At 44.7% G+C, this 14,495-nt stretch overlaps 1 protein-coding gene across 1 annotated transcript; it reads right to left on the bottom strand.

Moving 5' to 3' along the window:
* Positions 1-11,311: 11,311 nt before the first annotated feature.
* LOC125383516 (proline-rich proteoglycan 2-like) lies at positions 11,312-12,767 on the bottom strand. Its single transcript, XM_048401839.1, has 2 exons — positions 12,190-12,767; positions 11,312-11,687 (listed from the first exon to the last, which is right to left on the bottom strand). Exons 1-2 carry the CDS (start codon positions 12,765-12,767, stop codon positions 11,312-11,314), a joined length of 954 nt encoding a protein of 317 aa, XP_048257796.1.
* Between the last annotated feature and the right edge of the window lie 1,728 nt (positions 12,768-14,495).

Raw genomic sequence — 14,495 nt, 5'->3', positions numbered from 1 at the left:
CTTATTATTACAGAGTAATTTATCTCATTTTTGAATTTTATTGCAATTAATTTTTTAAAAGGAATTGAGGTCATTTTTTGTCATTTTTTGCAAACGGGAAGGGGCATAACTCTAATTTGTTGTCATCACTGTAATTGTAAACAATCTTACGCCGGAAGATTTTCACGGCCCAATTAGTACTTTTTGCAGTTGTTTCTGTCATTAATTGTTGCAGTTTGATTTCATCAGTTTGGCAAAATCGTCCAGTGGGGGCTTCACATTTTGGAAGAGCCAAGGGAACATCTGGCTGTGGGGACGCTGAACCGGGCAACGTTGCATCATCAGCCGCGGCGTTCAAGACGTTGTCAAGACCTTCAGAGTCTGTAAATATATTCATGTTTTAATAGAATAAAATTTTCATTATCGTTTTTATCATTCATAGGGTCGGAAACGAACCATTATGATTTATATTGTTTAGGAAAATGCTAGCACAGCAAGATGATGACTTTTGACAGGTGTCAATCATAATTTTGTGAAAAAATCCAAATAGGCTTTTAAAAGTGAAAAAAAAATATGAATTTTACTCACAATCATCCGATAAGTGTTGTTGCAAAACAGATTCATCCATTTCTGCAAATATTTCTTCTGCTGAAGGCAGCGAGAAATTAATTTCCTGAGGCAGCTGAGCCATGGCGTCCATTTTAATTAGTATGCAAAAAATGCTGAGTAATTATGTATTCCTACACAGTGATTCGGTCGCTTGCTTCAGGGAATGCAAATCATATTTTCACCCTTTGACATTTGGTAATGTGACCCAAATTAGCCAATCACAACACAGAACACACTTTCTATAGGTTTACAATTGTTGTTTAACGCGGCAGTCAACAATATTCAGCTATATGACGTCGGTCTGTGAAATAATCGAGTCTGGACCAGACAATTCGGATCGATTACATGAATGAACCAAGTCAGCGAGCCTGACCACCCAATCCCGCTAGTCGCCTTTTACGGCAAGTATGGGTTGCTGAAGACCTATTCTACCTCGGAATCTTCACGGGTCCCACATACTTAGTATTACCACTGGAACTATTACATACATATAAATTTGACGCCTGTGTTATCCCGTTATCACGTGAAAATATACAACACCATACATTACGCCGTTATAATTAGGTATTAGGTTTGGTTTGTTTTTTAACGCCGCACTCAGCAATATTGCAGCTATATGACGGCGGTCGGTATAATAATCGAGTCTGGACCAGATAATCCAGTGATTGACATTATGAGCATCGATCCGCGACATTGGAATCGATGACGTGTAACAACCAAGTCATCGAGCTTGACCACCCGATCCCGTTAATCGCCTTTTACGACAAGCATAGGTCTTCAGCAACCCATGATTGCCGATGTCCATCCGATGTCCATCTGATGGCTGGCCAGACAACTATTTACGACGTTGGGCCGATGTCGATCCGATGAGCAAAACTTCATCGGCCAGACGCCGGGCAGGGCCGTTGCAGGACCGATGAAATTTGCCGATGTTGATCTGATGAGCAATACTTCATCGGCCCGACGATGTTTGCAGATGCAGTGCCGATGCAGGGCCGATGACGGCATGCAACCTAGGTGATTGTAAAGAAGTGTCAAATAGATACTAAGGTAAATTCATAGATTGCTGTAGAATGTCACTACGATAGTTTGGATGTTTTGGGGGTTATTTCGGGTTTTTTCTCTGGGATGGGTTGCAGGGAGGGTATCCTTGAACTGGCATGCAATCAAACTCTCTAACTTATCCCAGAGTATGCTAAGACGCTAATTTCAAAATTAAAGGGACCAAATGATGAGAAACAACGCTTCTGTATGAATTCGTGCTAGGGAATTCCCAGTGTTTTCCCCAGGAATGTGAAAGTAGTCAGTTTGGCACGTGTCTGAATTCCATTAACTTGTTACATATCCTAAAACTGACTAATCAGCAAATGTCGCTCTACTGCACGCGACAGATACTAGAGCAAGGCATGCCACAAATACGAAACCTAATACTTCCGAAAGGAAGCCTTGGGCATCACGTGCGTCGGGGGACCGGCGCCATCTAATTGGCCGTTAACAGTTTGTACAAGGCGAAGCAAAAACCATATCTTTCCGTCCCTTTTACGCTTGAAAAACTCGACGCTTTTCCGGACACCCTCTGGACGCTCACCAATTAATCAATTTTAATGAATTTGTAGTCGTTTCTCCGTCCAATGACCATATACGGAAAAAAACGACGTTTTCGTGTTTGCAGTGCAAAGACCCTTCTACCCCGGATCGTCACGGTTCTTTTGTTGATGTCAATGGCGTCATTTTGTTCAAATAACAATAATATTTTGTTAATTTCACGGTAACCTGCTTCAAAATGTACAGCAACTTTAGATCGTGAGATTGAATAAGGCGTCGGTGTTATCAGACCATGATACCGTTCTACCTGAATAGCAATCATTGTTAAGAAATCAGTGGATAAAAGCATCAGAAAGTAATCCATGAACAAGGTCATCGTATGACTAGAAACGATATATGTTCTGCCCAAATGCTTCTAGTGACTTTATGAACATACCCCCATGCTTCTCGTCACATTATAGATAGGTCCCAATGCTTCTAGTCACATTATAGATAGGTCCCAATGCTTCTAGTCACATCATAGATACGTCCCAATGCTTCTGGTCACATTATAGATAGGTCCAAATGCTTCTAGTCACATCATAGATACGTCCAAATGCTTCTAGTCACGTTATAGATACGGCCCAATGCTTCTAGTCACACCATAGATACAGCCCAATGCTTCTAGTCACATCATAGATACGTCACAATGCTTCTAGTCACATTATAGATACGTTACAATGCTTCTAGTCACATCATTGATACAGCCCAATGCTTCTAGTCACATAATAGATAGATCCCAATCCCTCTAGTCACATCATAGATATGCCCCAATGCTTCTAGTAACATAGATACGGCCCAATGCTTCTAGTCACATCATAGGTACGTCCAAATGCTACTAGTCACATTAAAGATGCGGCCCAATGCTTCTAGTCACATCATAGATACGTCCCAATGCTTCTAGTCACATTATAGATACGGCCCGATGCTTCTGGTCATCTAATAGACACGTCCCAAAGCTTCTGGTCACCTAATAGACACGTCCCAATGCCTCTAGTCACATTATAGACACGTCCCAATGCTTTTAGTCACATTATAGATACGCCCCAATGCTTCTAGTCACATTATAGATACGGCCCAATGCTTCTAGTCACATCATAGATACGCCCCAATGCTTCTTGTCACATTATAGATACGCCCCAATGCTTCTAGTCACATTATAGATACGGCCCAATGCTTCTAGTCACATCATAGATACGCCCCAATGCTTCTTGTCACATTATAGATACGTCCCAATGCTTCTGGTCACCTAATAGACACGTCCCAATGCTTCAAGTCACATCATAGATACGTCCCAGTGCTTCTTATCATATTATAGATACTGGCATTATAGATACGTGCTAATGCGTCTAGTGGCATTATAGATACGTTCCAATGCGTCTAGTGGCATTATAGATACGTTCCAATGCGTCTGCTGGCATTATAGATACGTGCCAATGGTTCTAGTGGCATTATAGATACGCGCCAATGGTTCTAGTGGCATTATAGATACGTTCCAATGCGTCTACTGGCATTATAGATACGTTCCAATGCGTCTAGTGGCATTATAGATACGTGCCAATGGTTCTAATGGCATTATAGATGCGCGCCAATGGTTCTAGTGGCATTATAGATACGTTCCAATGCGTCTACTGGCATTATAGATACGTTCCAATGCGTCTAGTGGCATTATAGATACGTGCCAATGGTTCTAATGGCATTATAGATACGCGCCAATGGTTCTAGTGGCATTATAGACACCTCCCAGTGCTTCTAGTGGCATTATAGACACCTCCCAGTGCTTCTACAATACTAGTACATCGTAGCAGTACATCTGACTAGAACGTCAGATCAATAATTCAATACAAAAAAGCGAAAAAAAACTTTCCATATGCATCAGACCAGCACACCAGGCCAATTTATCAAAATATTTTCGATAATATTCAACGACATACTAAAACTTTTGTTGCAGGGAGGACGCCAATGCTTCTGTGGTGATGTCATCAGATCTGGGTACGCCAAGAGACCTGACACTGAATGCAACACACCATGTACTGGAGACAGAAGCACGGTGTGTTGAGGAATCTGGAGGATTTCCGTCTATAAGATTGGCAACAGATGTAGTAACTGGTATCTGTGTACAACAGATGTATTAACTGGTAACTAGTTCCTTGATATGGAGTATACAGACATTCAGCACTAAACATGATGATTGGCAAAGTTACTATAAAGGGAAATGGAAATGTATATTACTAACCGACATGTGACAGAGTCTCTTTCTTGTCTGATATAGATGAGGTCTCTCTGCCTTCATTTATAATCAATTCTATAATCACTTCAGATTTCTGAATAAAAATCGAATTGAATGTTACACCATGTAATCATTACGTTCATTCTAGGCATGGGCCAATGGTATCTTAGCTGTTAATAGAGAACCGATGTTATTTGCTCGGGATTTATTCATTTAAACTCCAAGAAGGATTTGTTTTAAATTGAATTTTCGCATTGGGTCAATGTCTGGATTCTGCCTAAGAAAGCCAGGCTTGTGAAACAGAGGGAATCAGGTGGGGGGTGGACTTGCGGTGACTTGGTTGATGGTGTGTCCCCGTGTATTGATGGCGTGGTTGTTGCTGAGACTATCAAGCATTGGTTTATCTGGTCCCGACTTGATGGATTACATGCAGCTGTACATCACCACTCAGCAAGCAATAAAGCGTTTGGCCCTAATTCATAGCCCAGTCTCCCCATTGTAGAACTCGCTTGTGAGTATTTCCCGATGGAGAGTAAAAAGAGTCATGAAGCACAACTGTGTCAATTCCGACAGGGCCATGTTCAGACTATCACCCAATGGCATAATGAAACAAATCTGTTCACTCTGTTTTCACACGCTTAACACCGCCAGCAAATATTATATCATGAAAAATCAACATGGTGCATACCATTCGAAACCTTTGATATGACGACCACGTGTCAAGTATGTTCTGAGGGGCGGTCGTGTAGCCTAGTGGTTAAAGCGTTCGCTCGTCACGCCGACGACCCGGGTTCGAATCCCGACATGGGTACAATGTGTGAAGCCCATTTCTGGTGCCCGCCGCCGTGATATTGCTGGAATATTGCTAAAAGCGGCGTAAAACCATACTCACTCACTCACTCAAGTATGTTCTATCCAGCAGCAGGGTGATGCAGGGGATACTGTTCACGTGTCCTATGTGTACTACAGATGTGCAGTATTGGCCAGAGTATTCCAGATATATCACTGCGGACTGTAAGGCATCGAGTGACTGAAAGCATGAGTACTGATCCACGCCATGGGGTGCCACAACCGTGCCATAGGAACATAGAACATTGTATAATTGACTACCCTCTCACGACCAGCCGTGGATTGTCATTGATCAATTGTAGCACGCGTGAAATCAGTATTATACATGTAGTTCTTGATTAACTCTCTTTTTGTGAAGCAAATACATATTAGATAGTGGTTGCTCAAACAGCGCGTGTGTTTCGACAGATACCACACTTGAGTGTCGATGACGCATGATATCTGTGATAGCAAAACTGTCCATTCATTTGACAGTTTACCTCTACGAAATGTATTAATCTCAAAGCGAGTCTCACTTAGGCAGGGGGTGGTCGGGTAGCCTAGTGGTTATAGCGTTCGCTCGTCACGTTGAAGACCCGGGTTCGACTCCCGACATGGGTACAATGTGCGACATGCATGGTGTCCCCCGCCGTGATATTGCTGGAATATTGCTAAAAGCGGTGTAACACCATACTCACTCACTCACTTGACAAAATACTACAAAGGCAAGATTTTCTCGGAAAACACACAGAAATACATGATCTCTCTCAGGTAACACGGATGCAATTAAAGATTGTATATTGCTGCACAACGTAGTTTAGTGCACCACAGTGATTTGTGAGTGAAGGGTAATTTTACAGTTCCATTCAGTTAGATTTTATAGATTTTAAATTCATATTTTAATTTAAGTGTGAGTTTTCAGAATCTAGCATTGACTTGTTTATGATCTGAGCGACAAACCAAAGCAAGAGAGATTTTTTTCGAAACATGTGAAACAGGATTGTTTTTATAGTATTACAATCCCTGTGTATCAGCAGTTATTAAGAAGACGCACAGGCGATCCCTTCAAACCAGTGTGTCACAGTTTTCTTTATGGATGAATGGTAAGGCTTGGCGACTTGCCTATCATGTTATGCCGTCGGCGTCAGAAACTGTTCATATTATTTATCACTGATGTGCTGAGATTATCGTTCACTAGATTGTCTGGTCCGAATTCGATTATTCACAGGCCAACGGGAAAACCTGGAGACATGAGACATCAGGAGGACATTCCCAAACTTGCCAAATCAGTGACAAAAATTATGTCCGATGCTTTCTTTATTTGACGTATGTTCCCATTTTTGTTCAGGTGGACAGTTGACTTGCCTTTTATGATGGTGCCACCGGTGGGGGTCAGAATATGATCACCTCTTTGTGAACACAATCATCAATCTTTTGAGAGTTAATCATAAACTCATACTCATGATAAAATCGGAATCGTGAAACCGACGGTGCCTGACAGTGTAGGTCCCCAGCACACCATGCCAGACAGAGGTCCCCAGATCATCATGCCTGACAGTGTAGGTCTCCAGTACACCATGCCAGACAGAGGTCCCCAGCACACCATGTCTGACAGTGTAGGTCCCCAGTACACCATCCCTAACAGAGGTTCCCAGTAAACCATCCCTGACAGTGGTATCCAGCACACCACGCCTGACAGAGGTTCCAAGTACACCATGCCTGACAGTGGTCCCCAGGACACCATGTCTGACAGTGTAGGTCTCCAGTACACCATGTCAGACAGAGGTCCCCAGATCATCATGCCTGACAGTGTAGGTCTCCAGTACACCATGCCAGACAGAGGTCCCCAGCACACCATGTCTGACAGTGTAGGTCTCCAGTACACCATGCCAGACAGAGGTCCCGAGATCATCATGCCTGACAGTGTAGGTCTCCAGTACACCATGTCAGACAGAGGTCCCCAGCACACCATGTCTGACGGTGTAGGTCTCCAGTACACCATGCCAGACAGAGGTCCCCAGCACACCATGTCTGACAGTGTAGGTCTCCAGTACACCATGCCAGACAGAGGTCCCCAGATCATCATGTCTGACAGTGTAGGTCTCCAGTACACCATGTCAGACAGAGGTCCCCAGATCATCATGCCTGACAGTGTAGGTCTCCAGTACACCATGCCAGACAGAGGTCCCCAGCACACCATGCCACACAGAGGTCCCCAGTACACCATGCCAGACAGAGGTCCCCAGCACACCATGCCAGACAGAGGTCCCCAGATCATCATATCTGACAGTGTAGGTCTCCAGTACACCATGCCAGACAGAGGTCCCCAGATCATCATATCTGACAGTGTAGGTCTCCAGTACACCATGCCAGACAGAGGTCCCCAGATCATCATGCCTGACAGTGTAGGTCTCCAGTACACCATGTCAGACAGAGGTCCCCAGCACACCATGTCTGACAGTGTAGGTCACCAGTACACCATGCCAGACAGAGGTCCCCAGCACACTATGTCTGACAGTGTAGGTCCCCAGTACACCATCCCTAACAGAGGTTCCCAGTAAACCATCCCTGACAGTGGTATCCAGCACACCACGCCTGACAGAGGTTCCAAGTACACCATGCCTGACAGTGGTCCCCAGGACACCATGCCAGACAGAGGTCCCCAGCACACCATGTCTGACAGTGTAGGTCTCCAGTACACCATGCCAGACAGAGGTCCCCAGATCATCATGCCTGACAGTATAGGTCTCCAGTACACCATGCCAGACAGAGGTCCCCAGCACACCATGCCACACAGAGGTCCCCAGTACACCATGCCAGACAGAGGTCCCCAGATCATCATGCCCGACAGCGACGGTCGTAAGTACATCATGCCTGAAATAGTAGGTCCCCAGTACACCATGTCTGACGATGTTGGTCCCCAGTACACCATGCCTGACAGTGTAGGTCCCCAGTACACCATGCCTGACAGTGTAGGTCCCCAGTACACCATGCCTGACAGTGTAGGTCCCCAGTACACCATGCCTGACAGTGTAGGTCCCCAGTACACCGTGCCTGACAGTGTAGGTCCCCAGTACACCATATCCGACAGTGTAAGTAACCAGTACACCGTGTCTGACAATGTAGGTCTCCAGTACACCATGCCTAACAGGGCAGCGTTTAAAACACACGAGTATAACGCCAAGATGTGAGTTGGCATTATGTGCGCCACTACGTAATAGTGATTGAGTTTTGGCACTGGTGCCTTGTATAAAGTGGATTGGAATAAATATTAACAACTGATTTAGCAGAGAAACAGGATTTATTTGGAATGTATAACTTCACACAAATGGCAAGATCGTTTCAGTTTGCCATGCATGCTTCTCTGAATATTATATAAGACAGTTGATGACGTGCCTTTAGGACATGGTCGCTATGTGACGTTGGTGTACACCTGATATTAAATCTTTGTGTAGTTTGCGTTAACTAACAGTCATCAAAAATCACATGTCCTTTAGATTGGCCAGATCGATTTATTGTTGAACTTCAAGAACAATGGTTTCCTACCTCAAGGTTATATCTGTCATAAGGTGTGGCAGGGTAACAATATCAATACCAACATCTGAAACTGCGTCATCAACAAGAAACAAAAAATGTAAAAAGAAATCGTGACAGAAAATATTATAATGTTTAGTTAATTTGAAATTAAAGTCCTCTTCAAAGCATGTTCACGAAGACGTGTCCTATCACGAAGTAGGTCAGCCCTGTAGATGAGAAGGATGCTTGAATTGCAATTAGCAATACAATAAAAGTCCTTTCGCATGGGTCTCATGCAAATAAAAAGGAGAGATTGCTTATCTCTTTAACATGGACGTATTCTTGGGGTAAGTTTCTTCACATGTAATGTGACTTTAGGTATTGTTTCTAGAACTACACTGTAAACATTCCAGATGAGCTAAACGATCCTCACAAATACATGACGCAAGTCATCAGTCATTAAAGGAATGAATCTGCTAGATATCCGGTTGGACAGGATGTGTTGTATTTCTAGAGAATACTGACGACCACAAGTATACGCAACACGATCGATTAATTGACAAAGTGCAACAGCAATGGTTCATTTGTAGTGTCTACCATTAGATACACGGCATATGAATGACTACAGACTTTCATTAACATTCATCCAGCAGACAGAGCATTTCGTTTGAAGAATTCTCCCATTATTATCAACATGAAATGTACATTATCTCTTTTGAATATTGAAACCTTAGAGTTTGTTTGTTTGTTTGTTGTTTAACGCTGCACTCAGCAATATTCCAGCTATATGACTGCGGTCTGTAAAATAATCGAGTCTGAACCAGACAATCCAGTGATTGACATCATGAGCATGGATCCACGCAATTGGGATCGATGACATGTATCAACCAAGTCAGCGAGCCTGACCACCCGATCCCGTTAGTCGCCTTTTACGACAAGCATAGTCACCTTTTACGGCAAGCATGGGTTGCTGAAGACCTATTCCACCCCGGAATCTTCACAGGTATCAAACCTTAGAGGCAAAGTGGAAGATCTTCCCTAAAATATACGAATTATACACGAAAAGGCCAATACATCAAGCTATAAGTTTCGGTGTTGCTTCAACTTCTTATTTTTAACCAAATAAAGGTAATAACTTGTTTATATGATGTATTTAAAAGTATTTATAAGTTTGAGAGTTAATATTCATAAACTGTACTCACTCTTGTAAAACACATATGCAAGAACCAGGTGCAATGATTTGCTTTTTTAACTCTCCCACACGTCAAATTCCAGGAATAGCTCTAGGCCTTGATTCATACTGCATTAAATTTTGTCTCTGAACGTGGTCACCACAAATATATTTTCATCACTATTTTCAAGGTTCAGGACAATTTGTAAGGAGGCATTGCTAACTGGGCACCTATGCTGTCGGAAATGGTGTACTAGGGACCTACACTGTCGGGCATGGTGTACTGGGGACCTACATTGTCAGACATGGTGTACTGGGGACCTACTCTTTTAGGCATGGTGTACTGGGGACCTACATTGTCAGGCATGGTGTACTGGGGACCTACTCTTTTAGGCATGGTGTACTGGGGACCTACACTGTCAGACACGGTGTACTGGGGACCTACTCTTTTAGGCACGATGTACTGGGGACCTACACTGTCAGACACGGTGTACTGGGGACCTACACTGTCAGACACGGTGTACTGGGGACCTACTCTTTTAGGCACGATGTACTGGGGACCTACACTGTCAGACATGGTGTACTGGGGACCTACTCTTTTAGGCATGGTGTACTGGGGACCTACATTGTCAGGCATGGTGTACTGGGGACCTACTCTTTTAGGCACGGTGTACTGGGGACCTACACTGTCAGACACGGTGTACTGGGGACCTACTCTTTTAGGCACGATGTACTGGGGACCTACACTGTCAGACACGGTGTACTGGGGACCTACACTGTCAGACATGGTGTACTGGGGACCTACTCTTTTAGGCATGGTGTACTGGGGACCTACACTGTCAGACACGGTGTACTGGGGACCTACTGTTTTAGGCATGGTGTACTGGGGACCTACATTGTCAGGCATGGTGTACTGGGGACCGACATTGTCAGACATGATGTACTGGGGACCTACATTGTCAGGCATGGTGTACTGGGGACCTACATTGTCAGACATGATGTACTGGGGACCTACATTGTCAGGCATGGTGTACTGGGGACCTACATTGTCAGACATGGTGTACTGGGGACCTACACTGTCAGACAAGGTGTACTGGGGGCCTACACTGTTAGGCATGGTGTACTGGAGACCTACATTGTCAGACACGGTGTACTGGTTACTTACACTGTCGGATATGGTGTACTGGGGACCTACACTGTCAGACACGGTGTACTGGGGACCTACACTGTCAGGCATGGTGTACTGGGGACCTACACTGTCAGGCATGGTGTACTGGGGACCTACACTGTCAGGCATGGTGTACTGGGGACCTACACTGTCAGGCATGGTGTACTGGGGACCAACATCGTCAGACATGTTGTACTGGGGACCTACTATTTCAGGCATGATGTACTTACGACCGTCGCTGTCGGGCATGATGATCTGGGGATCTCTGTCTGGCATGGTGTGCTGGGGACCTCTGTGTGGCATGGTGTGCTGGGGACCTCTGTGTGGCATGGTGTGCTGGGGACCTGTCTGGCATGGTGTACTGGAGACCTACACTGTCAGGCATGATGATCTGGGGACCTCTGGCTGGCATGATGTGCTGGGGACCTCTGTGTGGCATGGTGTACTGGAGACCTACACTGTCAGACATGGTGTGCTGAGGACCTCTGTCTGGCATGGTGTACTGGAGACTTCTGTCTGGCATGGTGTACTGGGGACCTACACTGTCAGACACGGTGTACTCGGGACCTACTCTTTTAGGCACGATGTACTGGGGACCTACACTGTCAGACACGGTGTACTGGGGACCTACTGTTTTAGGCATGGTGTACTGGGGACCTACATTGTCAGGCATGGTGTACTGGGGACCGACATTGTCAGACATGATGTACTGGGGACCTACATTGTCAGGCATGGTGTACTGGGGACCTACATTGTCAGACATGGTGTACTGGGGACCTACACTGTCAGACAAGGTGTACTGGGGGCCTACACTGTTAGGCATGGTGTACTGGAGACCTACATTGTCAGACACGGTGTACTGGTTACTTACACTGTCGGATATGGTGTACTGGGGACCTACACTGTCAGACACGGTGTACTGGGGACCTACACTGTCAGGCATGGTGTACTGGGGACCTACACTGTCAGGCATGGTGTACTGGGGACCTACACTGTCAGGCATGGTGTACTGGGGACCTACACTGTCAGGCATGGTGTACTGGGGACCATCATCGTCAGACATGTTGTACTGGGGACCTACTATTTCAGGCATGATGTACTTACGACCGTCGCTGTCGGGCATGATGATCTGGGGATCTCTGTCTGGCATGGTGTGCTGGGGACCTCTGTGTGGCATGGTGTGCTGGGGACCTGTCTGGCATGGTGTACTGGAGACCTACACTGTCAGGCATGATGATCTGGGGACCTCTGGCTGGCATGATGTGCTGGGGACCTCTGTGTGGCATGGTGTACTGGAGACCTATACTGTCAGGCATGATGATCTGGGGACCTCTGTTAGGGATGGTGTACTGGGGACCTACACTGTCAGACATGATGATCTGGGGACCTCTGGCTGGCATGATGTGCTGGGGACCTCTGTGTGGCATGGTGTACTGGAGACCTACACTGTCAGACATGGTGTGCTGAGGACCTCTGTCTGGCATGGTGTACTGGAGACTTCTGTCTGGCATGGTGTACTGGAGACCTACACTGTCAGACATGGTGTGCTGGGGACCTCTGTCTGGCATGGTGTACTGGAGACCTACACTGTCAGACATGGTGTGCTGGGGACCTCTGTCTGGCATGGTGTACTGGAGACCTACACTGTCAGGCATGATGATCTGGGGACCTCTGTCTGGCATGGTGTGCTGGGGACCTACACTGTCAGGCACCGTCGGTTTCACGATTCCGATTTTATCATGAGTATGAGTTTATGAATCACTCTCAAAAGATTGATGATTGTGTTCACAAAGAGGTGATCATTTTCTGACCCCCACCGGTGGCACCATCATAAAAGGCAAGTCAACTGTCCACCTGAACAAAAATGGGAACATATGTCAAATAAGGAAAGCATCGGACATAATTTTTGTCACTGATTTGGCAAGTTTGGGAATGTCCTCCACATGTCTACCATAAATATTTTTGAACGTTTCACAGGGGCCTTGAATATTGCAATCAAACAAATTTTGAGCAATAGTCACAAAGAAAGAGCATGCGCGATTGTATAGCTCAGGTCTAGTGAACCTGAAGTCTGAAACTGTTAGTTAGACCACGAGGCACGTAATCATTGGAATGGTTTGTAAGACCAAGTGGTATCTAATCGTTGGAATGGTTAGACCACGAGGTGCCTACTCGTTGAAATGGTTAATTAGACCACGAGTTGCCTATTCGTTGACATGGTCGGTTAGGCCACGAGGCGCATAATCGTTGAAATGGCTATTTAGACCACGAGGCGCCTAATCATTAAAATGATTAGTTAGACCACGAGGCGCGTAATCATTAAAATGGTAAGTTAGACCACGAGGCGCGTAATCATTAAAATGGTTAGTTAGACCACGAGGCGCGTGATCATTAAAATGGTTAGTTAGACCACGGGGCGCGTGATCGTTGAAATGGTTAGACCACGAGGCGCCTAATCATTAAAACGGTTAGTTAGACCATTGAGGCGCACTAGGGTCCATACGCTATAGCCTACTACAATCATTAAAATGATTAGTTAGACCACGAGGCGCGTGATCGTTGAAATGGTTAGACCACGAGGGGCCTAATCATTAAAACGGTTAGTTAGACCATTGAGGCGCACGATTAGACACTAGGGTCCATACCTATAGCTTACTACAAACATTGCCAACACTCAAAGAACCCAAGCACTTAAGATGTTTAACCGTATTGTGAAAGATGCTCAGGGACCCTATGCTTCATTGTGAGCACAATGTGGAGGTCGCCCATGCGTGATTTATACAATTCATATAATACCAACTCGAGTATCACGTATCACCTAAATATTACTTTTTTACACCCGGGCGCTGATACACCTACAAAGTCGATATTTCAGCACTTGTAATTAACTTTTACAACGAATGCATTTCAAATATTCCGTTTAGCAAGAATAAGAATCAAGTTTGTCATATACTCCCCGCCCTTTTGGATTAAAATGGAAAGTATGCATAATAAACTTGTCAAACATAGTCGTGTATGCAAATGTTGTCAGGCATAATTATACACTTGTTCACTCACGCCCGAATATTTTACTGAAATCTTTACTTAATACCCATCCGGTGTACTTAATAGAACTGCAGCTGTCGAGGTCATGTATATATTTCTTATTTCAAGGTTCATAATATGCAAATTATGTTTCTGTGGTACTAAAGAGTTATCATTCGATATGGGCGGTAACTTGAAGCTGAATATACTAATAATGATGGCAATAGCAATTGATATTAAATTTTCTATTCAGAGCTCAAAACTAAATTTAAATATTCGGACAGTTTATTAACTTTAATGTAATTAATACGTTTAAAAGGGAATATTGAATATTTATTGGTAGCTTGTGGTTATTTAAGCAAACTGAACAGTCCTTGTATCGATAG

Source organism: Haliotis rufescens, unplaced genomic scaffold (genome assembly GCF_023055435.1).
Source record: "Haliotis rufescens isolate VD_foot unplaced genomic scaffold, xgHalRufe1.0.p SCAF_24, whole genome shotgun sequence".
Lineage (NCBI taxonomy): Eukaryota > Metazoa > Mollusca > Gastropoda > Lepetellida > Haliotidae > Haliotis > Haliotis rufescens.
This window is presented reverse-complemented; position numbering and strand designations above follow the sequence as displayed.

Excerpts from the sequence above, each read along its gene's own strand:
- LOC125383516 (XM_048401839.1), bottom strand. The coding sequence starts at position 12,767 with ATGCCAGACAGAGGTCCCCAGATCATCATGCCTGACAGTGTAGGTCTC. Across the intron at positions 11,688-12,189 it reads CATGCCCGACAGCGACGGTC|TGTAGGTCCCCAGTACATCG; the intron begins GTAAGTACATCA and ends CGTGTCTGACAG.